The sequence below is a fragment of the Carassius gibelio genome, chromosome B18 (assembly GCF_023724105.1).
Source record: "Carassius gibelio isolate Cgi1373 ecotype wild population from Czech Republic chromosome B18, carGib1.2-hapl.c, whole genome shotgun sequence".
Lineage (NCBI taxonomy): Eukaryota > Metazoa > Chordata > Actinopteri > Cypriniformes > Cyprinidae > Carassius > Carassius gibelio.
The window spans coordinates 30269624-30295001 of NC_068413.1; the positions used below are offsets into that span (position 1 = coordinate 30269624).

Below are 25378 nucleotides of genomic sequence, written 5' to 3' on the forward strand. Positions count from 1 at the left end.
ATATTATATTTTCATTATACAACGTGTCATTATAAAATATAACTGCTCTGAATATTTATTATCCCAAATAGATTGACTATATTTATTATTATTATTATTATTATTATTATTATTATTTTATTATTATTATTATTATTATTATTATTATTATTATTATTATTATTATTATTATTATTATTATTTATTATTATTATTATTATTATTATTATTATTATTATTTTAATGTGGTTCCAAACTAATGATAGCTGAGAAAGTTGTTTAAATTATGACTGAGTGTTGAAAAAAGTATTGGCAAAAGAATGTTGAGAGCTGTACTTTTGAGTGCCTCCATCTCCTCCAGGAAACAAATTCTGAATAACAGATTGAAATTACAGTGTAGCAAAGTTTTCCTCAAAATGAACGAACTGTGATTCTAAAAAAAGAAAAGAATGGACTGTGCTGGGATACGTTCATAATATTCTCTTTCTTTCCTTTTAGATGACTTGAATCATGAAGCTTCTGGATCATTTCTGGATGCAACCACATCACCCTCCTCAACCCATTTGTTTGGCGGCTTCCATATGACAGACTGGAATCCAGCTTCTGTAGTCCAATCAGATCCCACAGGCTCATCAAAGGGTAGCAGGGAACAACCTGCATTTTCCTCTGTACTCACATTACTTGCCAGCACAGCCCAAAAGCCTCCCAATCTCTCGTCAAAAGTTGTTGCACGTGACAATGAAACACATCAATGGCCTTCAAATGGATCTTTGGAACGAGTGGAGCCATTTACTCTTCCATCGTCTGTGCTGGTCAGCAACCAATCCAACAACTCAGGTTTGTTCCCAGAATGCAACATAACCTGCTATTACTATATCTTGCAGTTAATTTAGATGTCATTTGGGTTTGTACAGACTACCCTTTTGAAAGTTGGTTTGAGATGGTTTAAGCTGATCCTTAGTTGGTCATGAGATGGTTTAAGCTGGTCCTGAGCTGGTTGTAAGGGTTCAACAGCTAGTCAATCATGGGTCAATTATTCCTTAAACAATTTCTTAAAATGAGTAGGCATGCAAGCCCTGCTGTCAACATCAAATTGGCCATCATTTCCATCATCACATGAATCATGGGTATTGTCCAAAAATCGTGTCCAAATACCCCTCCTCAAAGCATTTCAAAACTAAATAGGCTCAGCAGGCTATTTTATAATTTTTGCCTTTCTTAGAACACAATGAAGCACTAACAACTTCGAAACAGTCCTGCAAACTGTTTTGAAGCTTATGTAACAGCTTTTCAGTGTTTTTTAAAACCTTCTGTTTTTCAAAGCTGTTTGAACAGCCACTGGGCACTATGTCACAAATCACACATTATTGCTTCATCTCAGGAGCTCTTTCTGTGCTGTAGCAGTTTACTTAGAACCCATTCAACAGGCCCAGAGCACTAAACATTCCCCAGTGTTTAACAAAGGAATCCCCCAAAATGGCATCCACTGTACAGCTTTGCTACTCTCAACACTTCCCCACACACAGTGATGTAAGTCAATTGCCTCATTGTTGGACCCCACTGAACACAGGAATGTAAGTAAAATGGAACAATGCAAAGCTGTACCAAATTAATTGATATTTACATTCAAGCCATTTAATGGACTTATTCAGAATATTTATAGTAAATCAAACATAGGGAAGTGCTGGTTTGTTTGTTTCATGTTGCCATGGTAATAGATTTGAACATGGTTTAAAGGATTCATGAACTGCCTTTTTCTTATTATTTTTTTTCCGTTCTCTGAGGTACACTCATAATGTTTCAAGATTTTACCCCCCCCCCCCCCCATAATTTATAAGTAATAGGCTATTATCTGACCTGTTTTGATCTCCCATCAGAACACTCTAGTTGAATAGGCATGGTAAATTGTAGACTCGGACTGGTATGATGGAAATGCCCACTGGTATGCTTAGTTAACTATTGGATATGTTTGACAGCCTACATCCTTCACAAATGCACATATGACATGATTTAGTTTAAAAAAATGAATAAATGCTTTACTGTCAGATCCAATATAAATTCCTACATAGAATTGACTTGTTTGTAACAAATGGAACTTCATTAAAAATAAAAGTTAATCCACTCTTTCCTAATGCTGGGATCAGAAGGAAGGCAATACAAAGACTGTTTTTCCACAACTTGGCACTGCACAGTGTCTTGTTGTCTTTTAATGACAACAGGCACTTTTAATGTTTCAGCATAAACCTTTCTTGCTATTTACACTACATGCGCAAATCATTGGACAGGGCTTAACATGCAGTGATGTAGAAGCAGGCGTTGATCTTCGTCTGTGGAGGTGGTGCTTAAGGCTGGTTCACACGGCAGGATAATTAGGCTGATTTTAGCCCCGATTCACCCCTTCCGACAATCTTAGGATGCTCCGATTATCGTAAAATAATCTGATCAAATATTCCTGCCGTGTGTGGTGTGTTAAGACCGCTCTCCTCTGCTCGGAAGAACGTCGGGACCGCTCCGATCTCAAATCGGGGATATCCAACATGTTGGATTTATTTTGCCCGATTTCTTCTCGTGTGTGGTGTCCCCCGAGGACAAACAATCACGCAGCCTGTGGACTGTGGCGTGTAGCCAATCAGAAAGCGAGGTGACGAGGCAGTGATAGTACCGGGAAACAAAATCAAAACAGCCGGCGTATATAATAAAACAAATATAACAAATACAAATAAAGTCGATGGGCATAACTACATCCACAACTGCAGTCCACCAGAGTACATGGAAACGAATATATGAACGTTTATTTCAACGGTTATTAATCTGTGTAGTACGTAACAACATTTCTATGAGATAAAACAACAACTTTCCTCCATATCATGATGTAGCAAGTATAGTCCATGCTTGCGTTGTCTCCACCTCTTTGACCATCGCCTTTTCTTGTTTTTCTTATGTTTTTTTTACCGTTAAAAACAAAGCACAAACTATGACCACTGCATCCTCTTCGTCCGCCATGATTGTTTACCCTGAAGTCACGTTTGATCTCGAGGGATTTTGCGAGATTTCCCGTCTGACCTGGGAATGCTCGGGAGTCAAATCGGTTCGTGTGTGATGTGTTGATATTGCCGTGTGGCTGCACACCACACACTGAACGACCAAAACTGTTAGACCCGTGATTTTTTATCGCCGTGTGTGGGGTCTCTCAGGTTTGGAAAATCGGCCGACAATTTTAAAATCGTCCCGTGTGAACCAGGCCTTAGACACACTCCTTCATCATAGAGTAGTGCATTCCATAACCAGATTGGCTTCAATATAAGCTGATTTTAGACTAACAAGAAAGTTTTGTGTTCTGAAACTTGCAGGATGTTTTATATAGTAGAACGACCTCTTATATATTAAAAGATTTAGGGTATTTTGATTTCTCAGTTTATTAACACTTTAGGTAAGAAAAAGGACCAGCAATGCTACCACCTTCTTGATGAGTTGTTGAGGATTGATTGAAGTAAATTTAAAAGTGACATGACATACAGCCAAGTATGGTGACCCATACTCAGAATTCGTGCTCTGCATTTAACCCATCCAAAGTGCACACACACAGCAGTGAACACACACACACACACACACACACACACTGTGAGCACACACCCGGAGCAGTGGGCAGCCAATTATGCTGCGGCGCACGGGGAGCAGTTGGGGGTTCGGTGCCTTGCTCAAGGGCACCTCAGTCATTGTATTGCGGGCCCGAGACTCAAACCCACAACCTGAGGGTTAGGACTCAAACTCTCTAACCACTAGGCCACGACTTCTCTATATTCCCTATATTCTATATAGTAGAGCTAAAAACTGTTGCTTTACAGCTGCTCTATGCAATGGGAAATGCGATTTAACCCTCTGGGGTTCTTCATTTATGAGTCACACTCAGGACCTTCGGGTCAAAAATGACCCAGAGGCCGGGATTCAGGTATACTTTTTTTCAGTAAAATCAATCAAATGTATTTTTGTTCAATAATATTTTTTCTTTCTTTTTTTGTGTTTTGAGAGAATTTTATGATAATAATAATGAATAATGAATTTTTATGCAATAATTATGATCCATTTTTTCCCATTGAATATAATAGAAAATTTATATATATATGTATTTTTATTTTTATTTTTATTAATGCTGTATTTTATTTTAAAGTACAGCCAAGGCCTATAGAAAACAATTTTTGAAATTAGATTGGTGCCATCTGGTGGACAAATTAAGCATTTTTATCATGCAATAGCACATTTTTACCACTAGAGAGAATGTACAGCTCTCTGTAGAAAGGCTTGTGAATTCTAGTGATTTTTGCACATATTTGCCTATTTATTTCAGGTTGTGGATTTTAATATATAATCACAGATTCTCAAAGACTATTTTTGTCAAGTTTTTTTTGTTTTTGTTTGTTTGGTTGATTTAAATGGTAATTTCAAGTGCCAGTTTTACTTTATAATACAGTCAAACCTGAACATTGCACTAGAAAGAGAACAAATGGAAAGCATTTTGTTACCCATTGTTTTAATTCTAACTTAATAAAAAAAATTACATTATTTAAATCATAACATATTTTTATTTACCTTTTATTATAAACATTTCCATTAAAATTATTTTTTGCAATTCAATGAACAGTAACTCTTCAAAATTGCCAACAGCAATTATGAACAAAAAACAAAAATAACAGCAAACGTATAATCATTTTCAAACAGTACATGTAAATGGAAAATAGAAAAATAAAAAAAGTGTCACGCTGGGCCTGGGTCGCTCGAATAGGCCTGGAGGTTACTAGGGAAGAATTCCATCCTTTGACCTTACTCTGTTTGTGCGTGTGTGCGTGCGTGCGTGCACACGTGCTTGTGTGTGTGTGTTTGTGTGTGTGTGTGTGTGTTCAAGAGAGAGACATGGTGTGTGACTTTTGCATTTTGGATCCAATGTCTCCCCTTTATTTGATTCATTGATTTTATTTCACATATTCTCACATATCTCTGTTACAGTTTCACCAGTCTCATATTTCCCTATGTGTGTGTGTGTGTGTGTGTGTGTGTGTGTGTGAGGTAGTGTGTCTATTTTGCAACCTTGATGGCTTACAGCCTCATGCTTTTATTGCTGTGCACTTTATTTCTTACATTGATGAATAATTTCTTTTATTTCACACATTTCCCAAAATTAGCTTTTGCAATGATACTTTCATTTGTGTGTGTTTTTGTGTGTATAAGTGTGTGTGTGTGTGTGTGTGTGTGAATTTTTTTGTCTGTTTTGCACTCTTGATGTTTTAGAGATTCACCCCTTCACTGTTGTATGCTTTTTTTCTGCATCGTGGCTGATTTGTAGATTGTACACACAAAAAAACTCAGTATTTTCATATTTTTGCAAATTTCCCATTCATTTCCTATGTCGGGTCATTTTTGACCCGAAGACCCTGAGTGTGACTATTTTTTTTACGACCCCTTAGACTTTTAAAATCCTGTCCCCAATTTTTTGGGGTGTTCATATACCAAGTACCAAAAAAGTCACCAAGTTTCGGACCATTCCGATGAAGCTACGATTTGTAACATTTTTTTTAAAAAAAATTTCGGGTCATAAATGACCGAAGAACCCCAGAGGGTTAAAGGGATAGTCCACCCAAAAAAGTTAATTAAGACCGTAAGACCTTTGTCATCTACAGAACACAAATTAAGATATTTTTGATGAAATCCAAGAGCTCTCCATAGACAGCAACAGAACTGAAATGTTCCCAGGTCCAGAAACGTAGCGATGACATCTGTAAAATAGTCAGTGTGACATCAGGGGTTCAACCTTAATTTTATGAAGCTACGAGAATACTTTTTGTGCGTAAAGAAAACAAAAATAATAACTTTATTCAACAATTCTTCTCCTCATTACTTCAGCAGAGAGTACCACAACACATGCCCTTGCTTCCGCTTCATGGAAATAAACAACGCATGCACGTGCTGATGAGTGTAAAGAGCTCTAGGATATCATCGAAAATATTGTAATTTGTGTTCTGAAGATGAATGAAGGTTTTACTGTTTTGCAACAACATGAGTAATTAATGATAGAATTTTCATATCACTTTAAAATCCATTGAACTTCTATAATGTAATTTATTTCCCAGTTAAATGTGATAGTCAACCAAAACTTATGTAGGGTAAGACTTGTTTTTACATTTTATCCTATTCTATTATTTATTCATTTATTTGTTTATTGGATTGTGACAAATTGATATCAGGTGGTTGAAGAATAGGGGTTCAAAATAAAAGTGAATAATTACATGATTAATTACAAATTACAACAATTACAGGGATTATTAAATTTTTAGTAATGTGAAAAGATGAATCATGCACAGTCAGACCAAGAATGTGCAGTAAACAGTCAATCTGATTTGTGTGATTAGATTCCTTTATGTGAAAAGTAGACTATACATTAAGTTGTATTCATTCAAAAATCCTCCTCTATTCAAATATAATAGCAATAACTTTTGTTTACAGAATGAGTGGAATATAAAGAAGTGAAAGAAACTTTACACAAGCCTGGTTTTCATGTCAATCATCATCAGTGTGAGATATTTAGTTATAGAACAAGATTTGAAAACATTCCACACCCCTCTTAAAATACATCTACTCCTTGATTTGAGTAAAGATTTTAAAGTTTTCAGAGTATTTATTTAGCTAAAATACAACATTTACATTATAATGCTGTATACAAGGTCAAGCTACATTATGACACACCCTTCTTCAATGTTCTGAAGCAATTGCCTGATTTCTGCAGGTAGTCGACCTGAAGCATGCATTCTCAACCTGAAGCACATTCTTGATGCATTAGCTGTAAATTATTTATTTAATGACCGAAACATTGCTACCTGGAAATGCACTTAGAGAAAAGACTAATGGCAAACCTGGTCAGTTTGTTGATGATATCTTCTTGTAGAGACGACTCCCGTTTCAAGGGCTAAAAATGGACAGGCTGCCAGGTCCACAGAGAGTTGTAGGATCATTGAACACTCAATGTATTTATACTGTTTTTATATCAAAACCTTGATCGGAAATGGCTCACTCCAGTGACAAGGCACCATGCCAGTGGCAATGCAGTGACTAGGCACTTTGATCAGATTGAATCCCTCATACCTCACAGAAAAGAGAATTACACAATGTCTCCCATTGCAGTATATGGTAGAGAGATAGACAGTATCTAGGATTCCACGATAGCATCGATGTATATGATATATAAATAGTAAATTTTAGTTGAAAATGGGATTACTTGCACATTTATACTGAGATAGATATGTATTTGATAACTGATGTGTTTATAAGATTATTGTGCTATAATCAAGTGACCTCGAATCAGATGCTGCTCACGTTTTACCAAATCTTTTCTGAAATGTGCAATAAGTACTTATTTACAGCATTTGGAACAAAATAATTCAATAAAGAGCCAGTTGTGTGTAGCTAAATTGGTGGCTAATTCGTGTGAATTTCTACAATCTGCCAGTGGCAAGTATGTTTAAGAGATATGTTTAATTCATAACAAACAAATTCATACAAAATCTCAGTTTCATATAATAGTTATGATTTCCTGTAAGATTGGGTTAAAACTTTTATGTATGGAAAGATTTTGAAACTTAAAAATCTTTACATGTCCTCTATATTATATTTGTATTTTACATGTTTACTAGAAAATATAGTTTAGTTTAGTTTATTTATATATAAAGCACATTTACACAGTGCTTTACAACAAATATGAAACAGACTCAATCAAGATAAACAAAGAGACAAATAAAAGTTTACACACTCAAACAGAATTAAAAAATGGCTTAAAAATGGGTTGAGAGCTTTAAAAACAAGGATCAAAATCTTAAAAATCAACACAGAACTTGATCGGGAGCCAGTGTAGGGAGGCGAGTACTTGGGTAATGTACTCACGTTTTCTAGTGCCAGTCAATAATCTGGCTTCCACATTTTGCACCAATTGCAATCGGTCTAAAGATGATTTAGGATAACCCAGATACAGTGAGTTGCAGTAATCCAACCTTAAAGTTATAAACACACAAATTACCATTTTGAAGGTCCTTCATGGAAAGCATCTTCTTGATTCTAGCAACTGATCTTAATTGAAGGAAACTGCTTTTCACCACAGCACTGATCTGCTTATCCAAAAACAACGTAGGATCAAAGTCAACACCAAGGTTTCTATTCTAATACAGTTGTGTACATTTGATGATGGGGCCAAGCTGCTTGACAATGCCAGAAGACCGTTGTTGGACCAGAAAACATTATTTCATTTTATCATTATTTAACTGTAAAAAAAAGTTGAGTCCATCCAGCATTTAATGTCCTGGAGACATGCAAACAGATTAGACATAGAACAGTTATTGTTTTTAACAGGAAAATAAAGTCGAGTGTCCTCTGCAAAGAGATGACATGATAAATGATGTTTCTGAAAAATATAACCGAGTGGAAGCATATGTAAGGATAACCATCGTATCCAACATATGTACGTGGATACGTTGTTTATATTCAGATCAATCACTGGCATCATCATAATTATAATCATCACTTCACCCTCTTTGTCGTCACATTTTCTACAGCCTTTTCTACACCTTTCTCATCTCAAGTGTTTTGTTGTTTCAGAGTTTGTGTGGATATCTGAGCTGGTGGCACCTGCAGCCACATCCAGAGCTGCAGACCCTGATGCTAGAAGATTGATTTCACCTGAACAGAAAAACACTGCTGCTCCTAATAGATCTTCAGCTACATTTGTGGACACACAACGAGAACGACCAGCCATTGCAACAACTATTGGATCTCAACCTACAATATTTTACAGCAATACTGTTACCACAACCAGCATCCCCTTTACAACAACCACAAACCAGATTAGCACTACCCAATCATCTGCTGCTAAACGACACTCCAAAACACCTAGGACAACTATAAGAACTACAACTACACAATCTCCAAAGACAACATCTAGAATCCTGCCTGACTCCACCTCACAGAGTGCTAAGTTGGACCCTTCAAAAAGCACTTTAGGAACTCCAAGAGCTGCTGTAACTGAGGCCTCAATGCTAAGATGTAACATCACTGACAAGATGTGGATAAAAACAGGTGCGATTGCTCATTGATCTTTATGAAATGACAAAAAAAATGTTGAACTTTAAGTCAGTGTTATAATCATTCAAGTCTAAGTCAAGACTGAGACTAGATGTGGGTTAATTCCTAATTAAGTCCACATGTTCCCAAGACAATGACAATTAAAATATGGTCTTGGACTCAAGTACTACAACATTTACTGTCATCTGCCTCTGCTGTCATCATTCATGCTGAATAAATCTTCCTGTACATATTTAATTAATGATGAAAGCTATTTGTTATCATGACAGTTTATGTAGGTGCTACTGAATCAGTGTTACATTACTCAATAATTGACTTGATCTCGAGTCCATATTTCCATGATGGATTTGGGAGCATGTGGACTAGGTTTTGACTTGAACTTAACCTTCTTCTGGTCATGACTTGGGCCCTGACACCTGACATTAAGATGCATTTTGGTTGATCAGGTCATGAGAAATGGAGGAGACACAATTGTGTTTATACCTGTTTTTTTAAAGTTTTTTTTTTTTTTTTCACTATTTATTTCAATTTCTTTGTGGGCTGGTGGATATGGGCTTTTTCTGATCTTTAAATCTAATATTGCTAAATAAGCTCATGCAATTTATTTATGAGTGTAAAAGGAGACAATGGTAAAGGATTCTTAAACTTCCTACTACCAGGTCTAAACAGGGCCCTGGATGAACTGTTCCTGACTACAGCACTACTGCAAATTTCAATGACCAATGCAAATAGGTGTATGGAAATGCCTTACATACAGTAATTAATATTACATACATTTACTATGTAATTGGAAACCAATGTTTCTGCCAAAATACCACATTTACTTCAGTCTGTGAAAGAGATGTGTGCAATGGTTCTTCTCTTGCAGACAAAATCTAGCTCGTCAAGCCACCTTTATTTATTTAATGTTTTATATAATACAGATTATTCAAAAGCAGCTAATTAGGAAAATAACAGAATCAAATTATTCAAATATGAGACAATTTTAGATTCTTTTAGAAAAAGACAATTATGTCATTATTCTTAAATCAGCTTCAGTTCGAAAACTTAGTAAAGTTCATCAATTCTGAAACAAATTCAATTGACTCCTTTTGCAAAGATGTTGATACACATCAGTTTTCAAGTTTAAGTTCACCCAAGTCTATTCCCCTGTCTGGTTTGTTTGTCTGAAAAAAAAAAAAAAAAATGGTGGAATTTGCGCTATGATACATTAGATTGTCTGTCAATCAACCTCTCTGCAAAGGCTCAATACCCATGTAATCTGCCAGTCCTAACCCTTTCCACCTCAGTGCCTTATAAATATATGATATTTATATAAATATATATTGAAAAACAATGGTTACCTTGGCACATTTTCTTAATGGTTCTTCCTGATCAAATGGTGTTATTTGAACATAAACTTTAGATTCTTCTGTGCATTTTTTTTTTCTGTCAATGACAGTGTTGACCATACAGTTACGAAGGAGTCGTCTAGACAGTATTTTGAAGCAGAATCTCCCTCGAGGGTTTACTCAAGCTCTGAAGAAGGCCTTGAACGACAGCACAGTTCAGGCTAAGGTTTGCACTTCATGAATTTAAAACACAGTCATCATTTACAGTTTGTTCTGCATCAAGTATGCACCAACATAAATTACATTTTGCTTTAAGCAATGTTTGCGGTCTTGATATAACTACAGTGAGATTTACCCTCTAAATCATCCTTCTCTTAACATTAGCAAATCCATACTTATTTTTTATTATACATGCAAAGTTAATGTTTTAGCCAATCACCTGGCTGTAAAATGCATGTGACTGATTGCTCTGAAAGTGCAAGAAAATATAAATACTTTTCACGTGGTTTAAAACATCTACTAAAATATAAATATTTATTTATTACTTGTATACATTTTGCACACAAATGGTATCATTAAGAATATCCATCCCTGGTTAAAAGATTTGTTTTGCACACATAATGGTGTGATTCACCAGCAGGGGCTAAGCATCCATGTTATATATCTTGTTTTCAGCAGCTTTATTGATTTATTTGTGTCTATTGCTTTCCATCTTCTCTTTCTCATTTTAATATATGTTTACTTCAGATGTGTCCCTAAGTGCAAACAGTATGCCAAGGGAAGCTTGGCTATTCTGCTAAATAATGACACCTAACAAAACCAAACACATATTCATGGTAAGGCAGAGTTAAACCTTATTATAGGAGAAGAAAAAAATTAAAATAAATTGTATGAAAATTGAAACAGAATACTGCTATTAGTCACCCCTCAGTTACATCTTAGGATTTTTAGTTACTGAGATTGTTTCTGCCTGTTTGTCCCAAGATAAATGCTTTGATGTCAATGAAGTCCTCATGCTGGAATCAATCCAGGGAGAACTGAAAAGTTTGTGGCTCATCAAACTGTTGATTGAAAAAACTACAGGGGTTTGGATTTGCCATATTGCCACATTTTTTAATGTAAGAACATAACATTAAAGTAATTATTCCCACCCCCGGGAATTGTATCTTTTTATCTTTTTATTTTTATTTTTTTTATTTATAACTATTTACAGCAGAGCCAAAGATCTGCCCATATGCATACGTAAGTTGAAAAATAGAGAAATTATTCTAACAATGAAGGTTGTAAAAAACTGCAAGAAAAATAAACTATGACTAAAACAATATTAGGGGAATAACAAGTGCATCTTGGTCTGATAAAATCTCTGAATGTTCCAACCAAAATTGTATTGTCTTTCTGGTGGCACCATGTATTTTGGCTGTGGTACACACCAAAAAGGGCAATGTCCAATCTATCTATCTAGAGAAAATAGGATATTTGCTTTATGTTTATTTGAGCTACCCTTTTTTGAAAAGTTAAACTTCTCCTTGAAAACACAGAAGTGAATTCACAAGGAATTAATTGCACTTGCTGATGTAAGTGTTTATTTGGATGGAAAATGAAAAAAAAAATAAAATAAATAAATAAATATTATTATTAATAATAATAATAATAATAATTTTGTAATACATCAGCTCCTCTGTAATCAGATCATATTAAGCTGCAAAATTTTCACTCCAAGGATCCAGAAAATGAATGCATTCCACAGTCAGTCTCGAACAGTTCTAATGCAGAATAAACCCACTTTATATTTAATAATAATAATAGAGTTTTAATAATAGAGTTTTGTGACTGTGGACGTACCTGCCCAGTCTTCAGGAAACAGGCAGGTAACATCATCAAAGACCCCTCTCACCCCAGACACAACTTGTTTGAAATTCTTCCCTCAGGCAGACGCTACAGATCTCTGTGCACTAGAACATCTACACATAAAAACAGTTTTTCCCCCATGCCAGTGCTCTGTAATTCATTTCCATAAATCATTCTACATCTTTAATTATTGCCTTTCTCAAGTATTATGTAAATACATATGTACAGTATATCTCTATTATTTATACAGTTCTATATAGAGTAAAAAAATTCACAAATCTAAATAAATCAGTCTAGTTCCAGATTCATACACATTATTTATTGCCAAGTCTTGCTAAATGTATTTTTATTTTGTTCCCATGTCAGATGTGTATGTATGCATGTATGCATGTATGTACCAGGAGCACCTTAAAAACAAATAAATAAATAAAATTAAAAAAAAATTAAAAACCACCAAATTCCTGGTGTGTTTGCTCACACCTGGTAAATAAAGCTAATTCTGATTCTGATATTTCCACCTTCAGATTGAGAGTATCTCTAGTGTTCCCAATGTGACGGTCGGTTACTATGTGACCCATGGAGAGATGGTGTACACTGCATCGGTGGTGGTGGATGCTCTAAGTGTCTATGGTATTGAGAGATTGATGGCAGACATCCGGCAGTTTGTGCCACTGGTGCAGGCAATTCCCATCCCAGCAGTCCCCTGGAGACCCAGCCCTGCCATCTCAATGATGCTGAAGACAGGTCAGGCTCACAGCTCATTCTCTGTCACCACACTAATGTCATTTTTCTACATCCATTTAAGAATGCAATCATTCTCCTTACAAAACTGTTTAGAGACTGGGCTAGTATTCACCCTAAATACTAGTTCGTTGAAAACAAGGCTCAGGTTGAATGTCATTTATATCTAGCTTAACTTGTTCTCAAGTGTCTTAAATGTTGTGTATCATATTGACACATTTGATCTGAGAGCTGCAGTGGAGATGACATCTTTTAGTGTATAAGAAATTTTTGGCCTGTTCTTCAAAGCTATCGTATGGCTTGAAATTTAGCAAATTATCCCATGTTCCCCACAAACTTCGTATTTATAGGTTTATTTATTTAAGTCTCAAACTTGTGCACATATTATATATATATATATATATATATATATATATATATATATATATATATATATATATATATTAGGGGTGTAACGGTTCACAAAATTCACGGTGCGGCTCGGTACGGTTCGGTACGTTTTAGATACAGCAAAATCATCTCAAAAACATCTAAACTTTTCAGAATGCCGCAAGCGCACCGCGGGTCATGTGACAAGAACTAACCAATCAGCTTCATCCTTTCCCGTAACAACGTTGAAAGCTCAGCCAAGATGAAGGAACAGCTGATCATAGTTGTATATGGATTGCAATTTTGAAATAAATTTAGTAGCAGAGCTAGCCTACTGCAAGCTATTTGTCCTTTGCTGAAATTTCCGCGTCTTCATGGAGAGAGCAGGTCAATTGTTGCTTAGCAAAGGCAGACGCCCCAGGGGCGCTTCTGCCCGAGCGCTTTGGAAAGGAGAAGAAAGACGCGCCTAGCATTTTCCACGCGTTTTTAGGCGTGATATGTGAACGGCCCCTATGGCGCTCGCTCACTCAGCACGCGCTGAAGGCTCGTTGCAAAATGTCTACTGCATTTAACAGACCAGAAATAGAAGATCCTCCAATAACCAACAGGTCTGGTGTTTGGGTGCACTTTGGATTCCCTGTAAACTATAATGGTGATGATAGAATGAATGGTAAATAGTAAGGTCTCATATCCGCGGTTATAACGTAAATGTAGCCTACCAATCGCCGTGGTGATGTCTTTTGCCCTGTTTGAATCTGTTGGAAATGTCTGTCTAAATGCTGCGGGGATAGTTTGTTGCGTGTATGTTTCTCCTTTTTTTTTTGTCTTTTCCCAGATACTGACACAATAAGGTGATGTCGGCATAAATGAGTTGATGTTTCAAGTATTCCCGCTGGTGTTTTTTTTTTTTTTTTTTGTATTCCCGCTGGTGTACTCTATTGTCATGTAGCAGATGCGACATACCGTTGTTTTTTAACCCACCACTCTCTTGCCATCACCATTATAGCTTACAGGGAATCCAAAGTGCACCCAAACACCAGACCTGTTGGTTATTGGATGATCTTCTTTTTCTGGTCTGTTAAACGCATTGGCTATTTTGCAACGAGCCTTCAGCGCGTACTGAGTGAGCGAGGGCCTGACTGAGTAGCCTAAATTAAACATGGTGTTTTTTTTCTTCTTCGGGGGTGTCAGGGGCGTTGCCTGTTACGTCGTTTGGGTTATTGGGCTACCTTGTTGAACGCATATCATTATATTTCACTGTTTTTTTTTTTTTTTCAAATATAATTAATTAGTCCAACGAATGGTTCAATACGAATACGCGTATCGTTACACCCCTAATATATATATATATATATATATATATATATATATATATATATATATATATATATATATATACACACATATACAGTACAGACCAAAAGTTTGGACACAACTTCTCATTCAAAGAGTTTTCTTTATTTTCATGTCTATAACCGAGAGTTTTTTTCGAGGATACTCTCCAAGAAGGGTATTTTGACATAATTTTGTATGTATTTGTCGTTACAAGAGCAAGAACAGGCAAATTTCGGTGTTCAAGAACTTTAAGATGCATCTCTCTGCGTGGAGAGCTCGGTTCGGTGTTGCTGTCCGTGAGATGCGGCTCTCTGCATGCGCAACGAACACATTTTTCTGCATCTTGTGTTTAAATGCTTTAAACTCTTTTAAATATTTAAATGGGCAAGGCTAAAAAACACGTGTAAATGATAAGATTTCGTGATGATGCGCAGCCTGTTAACTGTACCAGGGTCCCCCCTTAGCTGTGGGCCCCTATAATTATCACCACCTTTCACCCCACTAGCCCACGGCCCTATCCTTGTGTATGTGTGTGTAGTTCTGAGGTTTGTTGGGCCAGAAGATGACCTCAAGTCCTGCAGATTTACTCAGATGATGGAGCAGAGACTGGAGAATGCTTTTGCTGAAGCAGAGGCCATAGTGATGAACTCACACAGCGGTCTCACTGTACAGGTGGGAGGGCCTAAACATTTCATTACCTTTATTTTACCTTTATTTATTTTGCATGTCAAATGAGGAGTTTTTTTGTCATTTTGTTCTGTTATGTTTTGTTCTTTTTTTAGGGGGCAAATGTTGACATCCATTTTGTTGATTTTTGTAAAAGGTCAGTATATAACAAATATAAATATAACAAGTTTTGTTTCTTACTCTTTTTCTCACAGATCTTGAGCACAACACAGTCTGTGGGTTCTCCTGCTGTATCTCTGATATATGTGGTGCATAATGGCAGTGTCACTCTCAATGGCACAACTGCCAGTAACCTTCTCAGCCAACTGACTGCTGAGCTTGTTGGTTACTTCCTGTTTTACCCTCCACTGATCACAGCTGAGCGTAAGTTCTTTCTGGCATTCCTCAGTTATACAAATAGGATGTAACATATGCAAATGTTACACTTTGTATTTTCTTTTATATTCCTTTTGGGAATTATGTTGGTACAGGATGCAGAATTTACGTATAATCAGTAATAAAGATGAAAATTATATAATTCAGCTGAGTATAATTCAGTATGGTTATTTTTTTTTCTAAAATTTTTGGTAAATCTGAAAGAAAAAACACACACAAACAGCATTAATGCTAAATATGTTTTTCATACATGATCATCTGAACATGTTAGAGGAATAAAAAGAAACAGTAGATGATTCTCTACCAGAGAGTGGTTTCTGTTTGGTTTGTAGTGTTCACAGAAGGTGGAAACAGGTTCATGCATACATGGGCCAGGGCACAGCATGCACATCAAAAGCAATTACAGGGAATACTAATTAACAGTAGGGAATCCCGGATACACTTGTGTGTGTGTCTGTGTGGAAAGAACATGGTTCCACATGCAACTGGAATGTGATGGTGAGAATATCACACACCTCACTGTCACAGTTTTGCTCATACTGACTGTGAGGTTATTTGGTTTCTCCTCGCAGTCCATTCTTACCTGCTTTGTCCTGCTTTGTTTATGTTTCTGCATTTATATTGAATTATTTAGCAGATGCTTTTTATCCAAAGTGAGGACAATAATAGCAATCAAACCAACAAAAGAGTAACAATATGTGACACTGGCTGTGAAAACCCAGCTAAAGTTGTTTTATTTTATTTTTTCCTGATTTACTGTTTTCTTCATAAAATATGAACTTTATGTGAAAATATACCCTTATACCTTTAATATTGACTGAATAAGGGCATGTCAAAGATTGAAATAAATGTTCGAAAATCAAACTTTGATGCTTGTAATCTCATAACTAGATTTTGAAACTTTAGCCTGGATTTCACAGAGAGGGTCAAATATGTAAGTGCTGTGACAAATCCCGTTTAAACTAATGCAGTATACATAGGCCAACAAAGTTTTAAATTATTTATTTATAGATAATAAATAAAAGTAGATAGAATAGAACAGAGAGAGCTAGAGTTAGTGGGTTAAATACATTTATTTACTGGACAAGGGCTGGGTTTTGGAAAATATGTTATGATTATACATTAAATAGCACACTGTGGCACATGTAACAACTGAATACATTGCAATGCATCTCAATATCAAGAAAAATGTGTAAAAGTTATACCATTAGGGGTACAACCCTTTAACCCTTTAACTTAACTTAAGAGATATATGTTAGGGTTGGCCCTAATGTCGTAGTGACAAGCTGACAATTTCGCCATGAATTTTGTTGTCTTAACTCTGAATGTGTCCGTATGTATGTACTTCATTTGTTGAAGAATGTACTTTCAGACTTTAAAAAAAAATGAATTCTTGAAAGTATGCATGTAATTATTTAATTCTGGACATAAAGTACATCCAGCCCAACAACAGCAATCACATTGCTCATGCACATTTCAAGTACTGCTTTTTAGTTGTAGGAAAGTGGGCATATTCAGATTTAATAATTTACATGCAGCCAAATAATCCATTTGTAATCGGATAGATGCCTTGAAAAGATTAGAAATGGATTGATGGATTGAAAAGCCTTCATGTAAACACCTTAATCAATCCGACTGAGCTGAGACTGAGAAAATTAATCCAATCGGATTGAAGGGGGTGGTTTATTCCTTTTCTAATTCGATTGAGAGTACATGTAAACACTTGATCGGATTGAACCACAAAACTGAAAGTACTTTTATTTGTATATATATATATGCATATGTATATATTTATCCATAAATGACCATAAATGGTTAAATATTAATTCTGCTTTTAAAAACAAATAAAGAAACTGTGTAGGGGAGCATGAAAAAAATAAAAAAAATAAATCAATTTCGATTTGAAGCTTGTGACATACAGTATAAACTTGCACATCAACCCGATCACTTTATTTAGCGTTCTTGTGAACACTTCATTCAGACTCATAAATCGGAATGAATGCAGTCCAATTGAACCAAAAATTGTGCATGTAAATGTAGCCATTGAGTCACAGTACCCAGCAGATTCATCTGACAATGCTTATTCATACAGAACACTGAAACACTATGTGTTGCTCTGAGACATGCAACAGTTGATCCTGCTTTGCCTTTTTTGGGTATTATTTTTGTTGAAAGAGCAACAACAGCAACAAAAACAAAGACAAATTAACTGGTAATATTATGTCTAAAATTATATTATCTTATTTATCGAACTGATGCATAAAAGCAATATGACACTTGTGATGGTGCTGTTGTTCAGAATATCAGCACAGTTGTGACTACCTGCTGCTGCATAACTGCCTAAAATGCTTAAAATTAACTGAACTTGAAATGTTGTATTTAGTTCAAAATTTATATGATACATTTTTAATTTTACTAATGTTAATAGATTTTAAAATGTAAAAAACAGTTGTTGATTTTTTTATTTTTATTGTTTTAATCAAAGTTTCAGAAAAATAGATTAAAATGACTAATGATGACATGACAAAACATTAACAATTATTTTATAAATATACAATTATATAATGTTATATGATGAAATACTTTTCAAAACACTTAAGCTGTTCCTCAGATTAGACCTTAGTGGAGTAAAATAATTCAATAGCTGTTGGAATTTTACAGGCTGCTTAGTAATTCTGCCTTGAAGACAGGATGTCAGCCAGAGCCTTTAATCACACTGCCACTATGCAATTGAGTAAAGGTTTCAATTGGGAAATGCGGCTAGACTCTCTGTACTGTCTGCTGGAGAGTAGATGTGCTCAGCTAAGCCTCTGGACCCAGGATCAAAGCAGAGTCTTTTGAAACAAGTTTTCTTATCTATTCTCCCTCTCTACAACAGTTTCTCTTGCTTTCTCTTCCCTCTCACTATCTTTCCTCTGCAGCTATGGAATACCATAACCTTAACACATCTGTAGCAACCAGGCCATTTTGGATAATCACAGGTAATCGTCTCACTGATGTTGTTCATTACTAGCTATATGAATGAAAGAGCTTGATTTAGAGGGATTTTTTTTTTCTTTTTTTTCTGTTTGCTCTGTCGACATTTCTGACACCCACGCACCTCTTCTTTTCTAGATGACTGATATTTCCATAGTTCCTTCATTATGAAAGATGATTTTCACTCCCATCCCTGTTTTATGGAGTTTAAAATCAGAATTGGTTTAGTGGATTTTACTTCATGTCTGTTTACTTTAAGATCATATATATTCTAATACTTCACAAATAAAGAATTCACAAATAAAACAATAATTGAAGATGATTTGTTTTGTTGCAATATATTACACACATTTTTATCATGCATGACAAATACTTAAGCAATTTACTCCAGTGGATTTGTACAATAACATGCTGCTGTTCTATGCCAAGATTAGATCATTTAACTATCTTTCTGTTCTTTATAAACACATCAAACACATCAATGAACCAATTATACCAGTGGTTCCCAACCCTGGTTTTGGAGGCATCCCAACACTGCCCTTTTTGCATGTCTCCTTAATCAAACACACCTGATTCAGGTCATCAGATCTTTAGTAGAGACTTCAAGACCTGAAACTGGTCAGATTAAGGGAGACATGTAGTGTTGGGGTGCCTTTTTGACCAGGGTTGGGAACCACTGAATTATACTTTCTAATTATTAATTTGAGTTCATTAATTTTGAGTATAATTATTCATATGCAATTTGAGTAATGTTGTCTTTAGTAATGATAGTACTCAAGACATTTTTAAGTTTTTTTTTTTTGGACTTACTTTGATACTGACAAAGTTCAACACCAGTAACTAGTAAATAGTGTGCGGAAGACTGCTGACACATTCAGTAGCAGCTCTAGTCCTCGTAGTCGACTGTCCTGCAGAGTTTAAAGATGTAGTTCTCCCAAAATGAAAATTCTCTCATTAATTACTCATCCCCATGTTGTTCCAAACCTGTAAAACCTCTGTTCATCTTCGAACACAAATTAAGATTTTTGATGGAATCTGAGAGCTCTCTGACCCTCCATAGTCCACACTGATACAATGCATTGAAATATAGCAAGGCCATCTGTAAAATAATCCATGTGACAGGGGTTCAACCGTAATTATATGACACTATACAAGAATACATTTTGTGCGCAAAGCAAACAATAATGACATAGTTTATTCGGCATTTATAACTTCTCCCTGAATTACCATTTACCATTTTGTGTTGTGTTTTGTATAAAGTGTTGTATGAAATTAAAATCTTAGTCGAAGGCCAAGAATTAGGGTATGGTTTTGCAGATTTGGTGTGTGGTTCTGGTGTTTGAGTGTCTGGTTTAAAAAAAAATTGTGTCAAGTTATGATTTTTTGTGTAAACGGTTAAAAACAAAAAAAAACAAAACAGAAATCTGTAGTATCTCTTCACATCTCTGCAGTGATTCAGGATGTGGAAAACTCCTCTCTAGAAGGACAGTATCACAGTTTTGCTAGTCTGATGGAGGAGCGGTTGGCTGAGCTCTTCATGGCGGCTCACCAGCAAGGTGTTCGCTTCAAGCGGGCAACAACAGTGGGCAGTTACACCGTCCAGGTACGACCTAAAAACATTGAAAGTGCTAACTTAGCAAAGTAAATGTAAAAAATAGGATTCATTTTAGAAAACACATTCACATTTGATAAGAAATGACTCATAGCCTAATTGGAGCCAGCTTTAGTCATTTCTTTATTATTTCGGTTATATTAATCTGTTTTCCAGAATTAATGCAACATTTGTATTGTATTTAATCATATTGTATTGTATGCAAATTTATAACAGTAGGTGGTGTGTAACATGAAAATAATTTCTCCTTGAATTTCTGCACAAATCCAATTGTAAACCAGCAACACATGCTTTATATTTTCACACATACACTTATTATACTCTACAACTACTTCTGCTACCTCAGAAGGGGTTCATGCATTATAGTGATTTCACCCCTGTTGCTCATTTCTAATTAATCTTATAGTGTCACCACACCCCAGTCTCCCTCCTGGAGGCTATTTGATGGAAAAGATTCAACCTTTAAGGTTTACCAAATGAAAATATGCCTACAGGAAGTGATCATGCTGTGTATCATTGCATTCAGATGGTTAGTATCAGGCGTGTACATGGTCCAAAAAACCCAGCTGAGATGACCTACTATGTCCAGCAAAATGGGACCCCACTGCTTGGCACATCTGCAGCCAAGCTTCTAAACACAGTGGACTCGCAAACCATGGCGCTCACACTGGGATACTTTGTCCAACTGCAGGCTGAAGGTCAAAATTACTTTGTCTTTCTTCTCTACTTATTAGAATTAATAAATATTGTGTATTTATCTACTGTACCTAATTTAAATGAATCATTTAATACCATGCACAATTGTGTACATGTATTTTTTTTTACCTTTGTACTTATATTTAGAAATACTAATAAAATTTGAAATTATATCTGTAATTTCTGTAGTTACATCACTAAATTACACTGTCTTCCATACCCTTACATCTTAACCAATCCTTAAGCCTAACCAAACCACCAAACCTGTCGATAACCTTAACTGTACCACCACTTAATAGCACTTCAACAAGTGATTTGCAATTCAACATAAATATGTAGCAGTTATTTATTTATTTATTTATTTCACATACTGAAAGTATAATAAAGTAGATATAGTTAAAGACCCCTGTTATAAAGTGGGACCAAAAGATTCACTTACAAATCAAATATAACATAACAAAATATATATATATATATATATAGGTAGGGTTAGGTTAAGTGTTAATATTAAGGCTTAATAGTCAGTAGAATGTCTGTTGGGGTTTCATATGACGTTTCTAAAAATACAGTTATTTGGTGTAATGCAATATTTTTGGTTTAAGGTTCGGTTCATGTCTGCATTTGTGATCAGAGAAGCGACAAACAACAAGCGCTACTTTACACTGCTCAAAACTCACTTTTGAATAGTCAGTGGCAAATTCTTTAAATATGAAATCATACTTAAAGGTTGTGAGTAAGAAGCACCAGACTGTCCTTGCTAAGTTGGAATTGTCCCACTTTATAGAAACAGCCTTTTTTGCCACAGTCGGCATTGGTGCAACATTACTTATTGTCATCAGAATGTTCAAAAGGGACTATCAAAATAAAGTGTTACCAAATCTTCACACCTCTTGATTACGTCAACATTGTCATATTCTGCATACTCAAATAATTCTGAATGAACAAATAATGGTGCTATTGGGATGATTAGATAAAAAGCAAGTAAACAACTTGGATGTCATTGCTTTGTCAAGACAAAATCAATTCTAAAATGGCTTGAACACATGATCTGGGTATGAGCATTTCGCTTGGTGAATTAAAGATAAATCTCCTTCTCTGTGACCATCATGACGCATGTCTTGGTCAGCATGTAATGATCCAAATGATGATCTGAAAATAAGTTGACTTAAAACAACTACATTTTCAATTCACAAAGAAAATGTAATCTGAAATTTGAAATGAATGCAGATTAAATGTGAAATTGCTTGATAAGACTTGATAAATATACTTGCTTTTATTAAACATAAAAAAATAATAAAAATTATAATATCTATTTAATCTGGATTGCAAAACGTCATTAACAAAATTATTGGGTAACATTTTATTTTGATGGTCCCTTTTGATCATTCTGTCGACTGTAAGTAACTTTTCACCTACATGTCAACTAACTCTCATTGAAGTATTAGTATATGGTCTGCTTAATATCTGCTAACTCTTTATTGTGATGGTGTCCCAACAGACATTCTACTTACTATACATAACTTTGCAAGTACTTTTCAATTTATTCTAAACCTACAAGTCAACTAATACTCTATAACACTCTAATGAGATTTAATAGATATGAATGATGTAACTTATAGTCAACAGAATGTGTTAAAAGGACCATCAAAATAAAGTGAAACTATGGTTGTACAAACAAAATATTTTTTTGTCAAAATATTTAAGCAACACAATTTGCATTATAGTTTAATGTGTAAAAGATTTAATGTGACTAACAGTGTTTCTCACCATGCAGCCGTAGTGAAGAATCCACCCAACAACCTGTGGATCATCGCTGCAGTGCTAGCACCCATCGGCGTGGTGACCCTCATCATCATCATCATCACCACGGTGCTGTGTCACAAAAACAAGAGCGATTTCAAAACTGATCCCATTGGAAACTTCAACCCTCGAGTAAAGGTATGGCAGTGACTGGATACACATCCTGCTTGACCATTTCCCATAAGGCACCGCTTTGCTCTTTAACTCTCTCATTATAACTCATTATGCTATTTTGTACACTCAGCATATTTTACAGTGGCTTCATCAACAGTTTTCCTCAAACTCTTACATGCATTGCTTGCTTTGCCTCTGGGAATAAATCCCGAGAGAGTGTATGAGAGAGAGATAGAAATGATTGATGACTCTTCATGCTGTTTTCTCTCATTTAGACTGCTTACTGGAGAGACGTGGGTTATTACCCTCAGGTAGATATTCAGCTCTTCAATCATCTCACCTGCTGCTCTGGACTCCTGATGTGCACACACTGTTATGGATGATGTGTAGAGTAGACAGGTCTCAGGGACAATGTACTAATGATCGTGCACAATTAAAGGGTTAGTTCACCCAAAACAGTCAAATTATTTCGTCATTAACTCACCTGTGTGTCATTCCAAACATGTAAGACTATATTTATTTTGTGGAACATAAAAGGAGATGTTGAGTGAAGTGTGCTGGCTGCTTTTTCCATACAATGAAAGTAAATGAAGACAGGAATGTAAAAAAAAAAAAAAAAAAAAAAAAAAAAACGAGCACTTTACTTTCATTGTTTGGCAAAGAGCAGCCTTGACATTCTACAAAACATTTAGAAATTTGTACAGATTTTGAATGACATGATATGGTATGATATTAAATGAACTGAACAACATTTTGTGTGAACTATTCCTATGAACATTGTCAATAGTATACATATATATATTTTTTTTTTCTAGATTAGGACCTGATTTTATGTGTGTGTATTCCTTTGCGTGCTTGTATGCCTAAACAAGCTGAATATTTTAGAAATAAGGTCAGAAATTCTCTTATGATTTAGTTGGAAGTAGACTAGCAGGACTGTGGAAGGGACAAAAACCTCTTTGTTATAAAATGCATTTAATACATCAATTGTGTAAAACCATAAGACATCTATCCACCTCTCTAAAAGAAATGCAGACAGCAGCACTTATTAAAAAATGTCAGATATGTCTTATTTATTAGGTATAATGATCTGACCTGCATTTTCCCCATATACACCCTCTGGCCTAGTTTATCATTTGCTATGACTGACAAACTGCTGCCTTTTGCCTGGCCATTATGGAATGCCTCCTTGCCTTCAGTTATACAGTAACTGAGGATTTGTTATTTGCAAAACATGTGCAGTGTATTATAATTGTTATTAGAATATATCTGCAGGGCTGCATAGCCATTCTTTACATTAGTTTTCCAAAAAGCATTGCCAGGCCAAGTTTTTGGACACTTTTTGAACCAATAACTCATCAGGTTTTTATTATTATTATTTTTTTAAACATATCTTTATTGATTTGATATTCTGAAATGAACTTAACTGAGATATTACTTGCTTTGTTTATGTCAATCCACCTATTTTATTATTATTATTTTTTTTCAGTGGATTATCCTAATGGTTTATTTCAAATTAATCTGTTTCTGTTATATATAATAATAATAATAATAATAATAATAATAATAATAATAATAATAATAATAATAATAATAATAATAATAAATAATCAGCTCCAACTAGTTGTAAAATTAAGAGATGGGATTGCTTAGAATTTGTGACATTTAAGTGTATTTAAATATATAGACCTTTATATTTTTCTGTATTTAGATTCTCGGCACACAACTTTAGTAGGGGCAAAATAGTTCTGAGATTAAAATAAGCTTCAATGACAATAACAGAAAACATCTAGTTAAGTGGTAAACAAGTAAATACTTACAACACATACTTGCTTCCCCGGTAAACTATCAACCCCAGAATGCTGTCCTGGCATTGCTCTCCAGAAACTGCTGAGACTCAATAAAACTGTGGCTGGATAATGTCACAAGAGACAACAGACAAAATGTCTGAGATAAATTTTGCAGGACTGCTTTGCAACGGAACATAGTAGCATTGTTGCCACACTGTAAAATAACTAGTTTAGAGATAGTCTTGTATATTAAGGTGGTATTTATATATGGCATGACCACAAAAATGAAAGATTAGAGTCTAAATTAAGGATTAAAAGTGTTCAGATTTATTCATGTCAGTCATAATTTAAGTATTTAAATAGCCGATTATCTCATTCATGTGACAGCATCATCCTTAAATTACATTTTTTATATTTAAATAAATTCATTAACATTCCCCACAGACTACGTAATTAATCAGAATTTAAGTAAAGTCTCATCTTTAAGGCCCTCCATTACTAAATCTGTTTACCTTCATTAGATCTAAGGATTATATTAACATTTGAACTGTTGAACTTTCCTTGGTCCAATCCAATGCAGTCAGATTTTGCCAGTCATTTAAATGAGT

The 25378-nt window shown here is 35.1% G+C and overlaps 1 protein-coding gene across 1 annotated transcript; it reads left to right on the forward strand.

Moving 5' to 3' along the window:
* Positions 1-297: 297 nt before the first annotated feature.
* Positions 298-25355, forward strand: LOC127977380 (UPF0606 protein KIAA1549L-like). The gene is made up of 11 exons (XM_052582259.1): positions 298-816; positions 8614-9090; positions 10538-10653; positions 12800-13019; positions 15259-15392; positions 15602-15770; positions 18704-18763; positions 20210-20361; positions 20897-21068; positions 22841-23004; positions 23256-25355. The coding sequence occupies exons 1-11, from the start codon at positions 561-563 to the stop codon at positions 23361-23363; spliced, it is 2028 nt and encodes a 675-aa protein (XP_052438219.1). The 5' UTR covers positions 298-560; the 3' UTR covers positions 23364-25355.
* Positions 25356-25378: the final 23 nt, after the last annotated feature.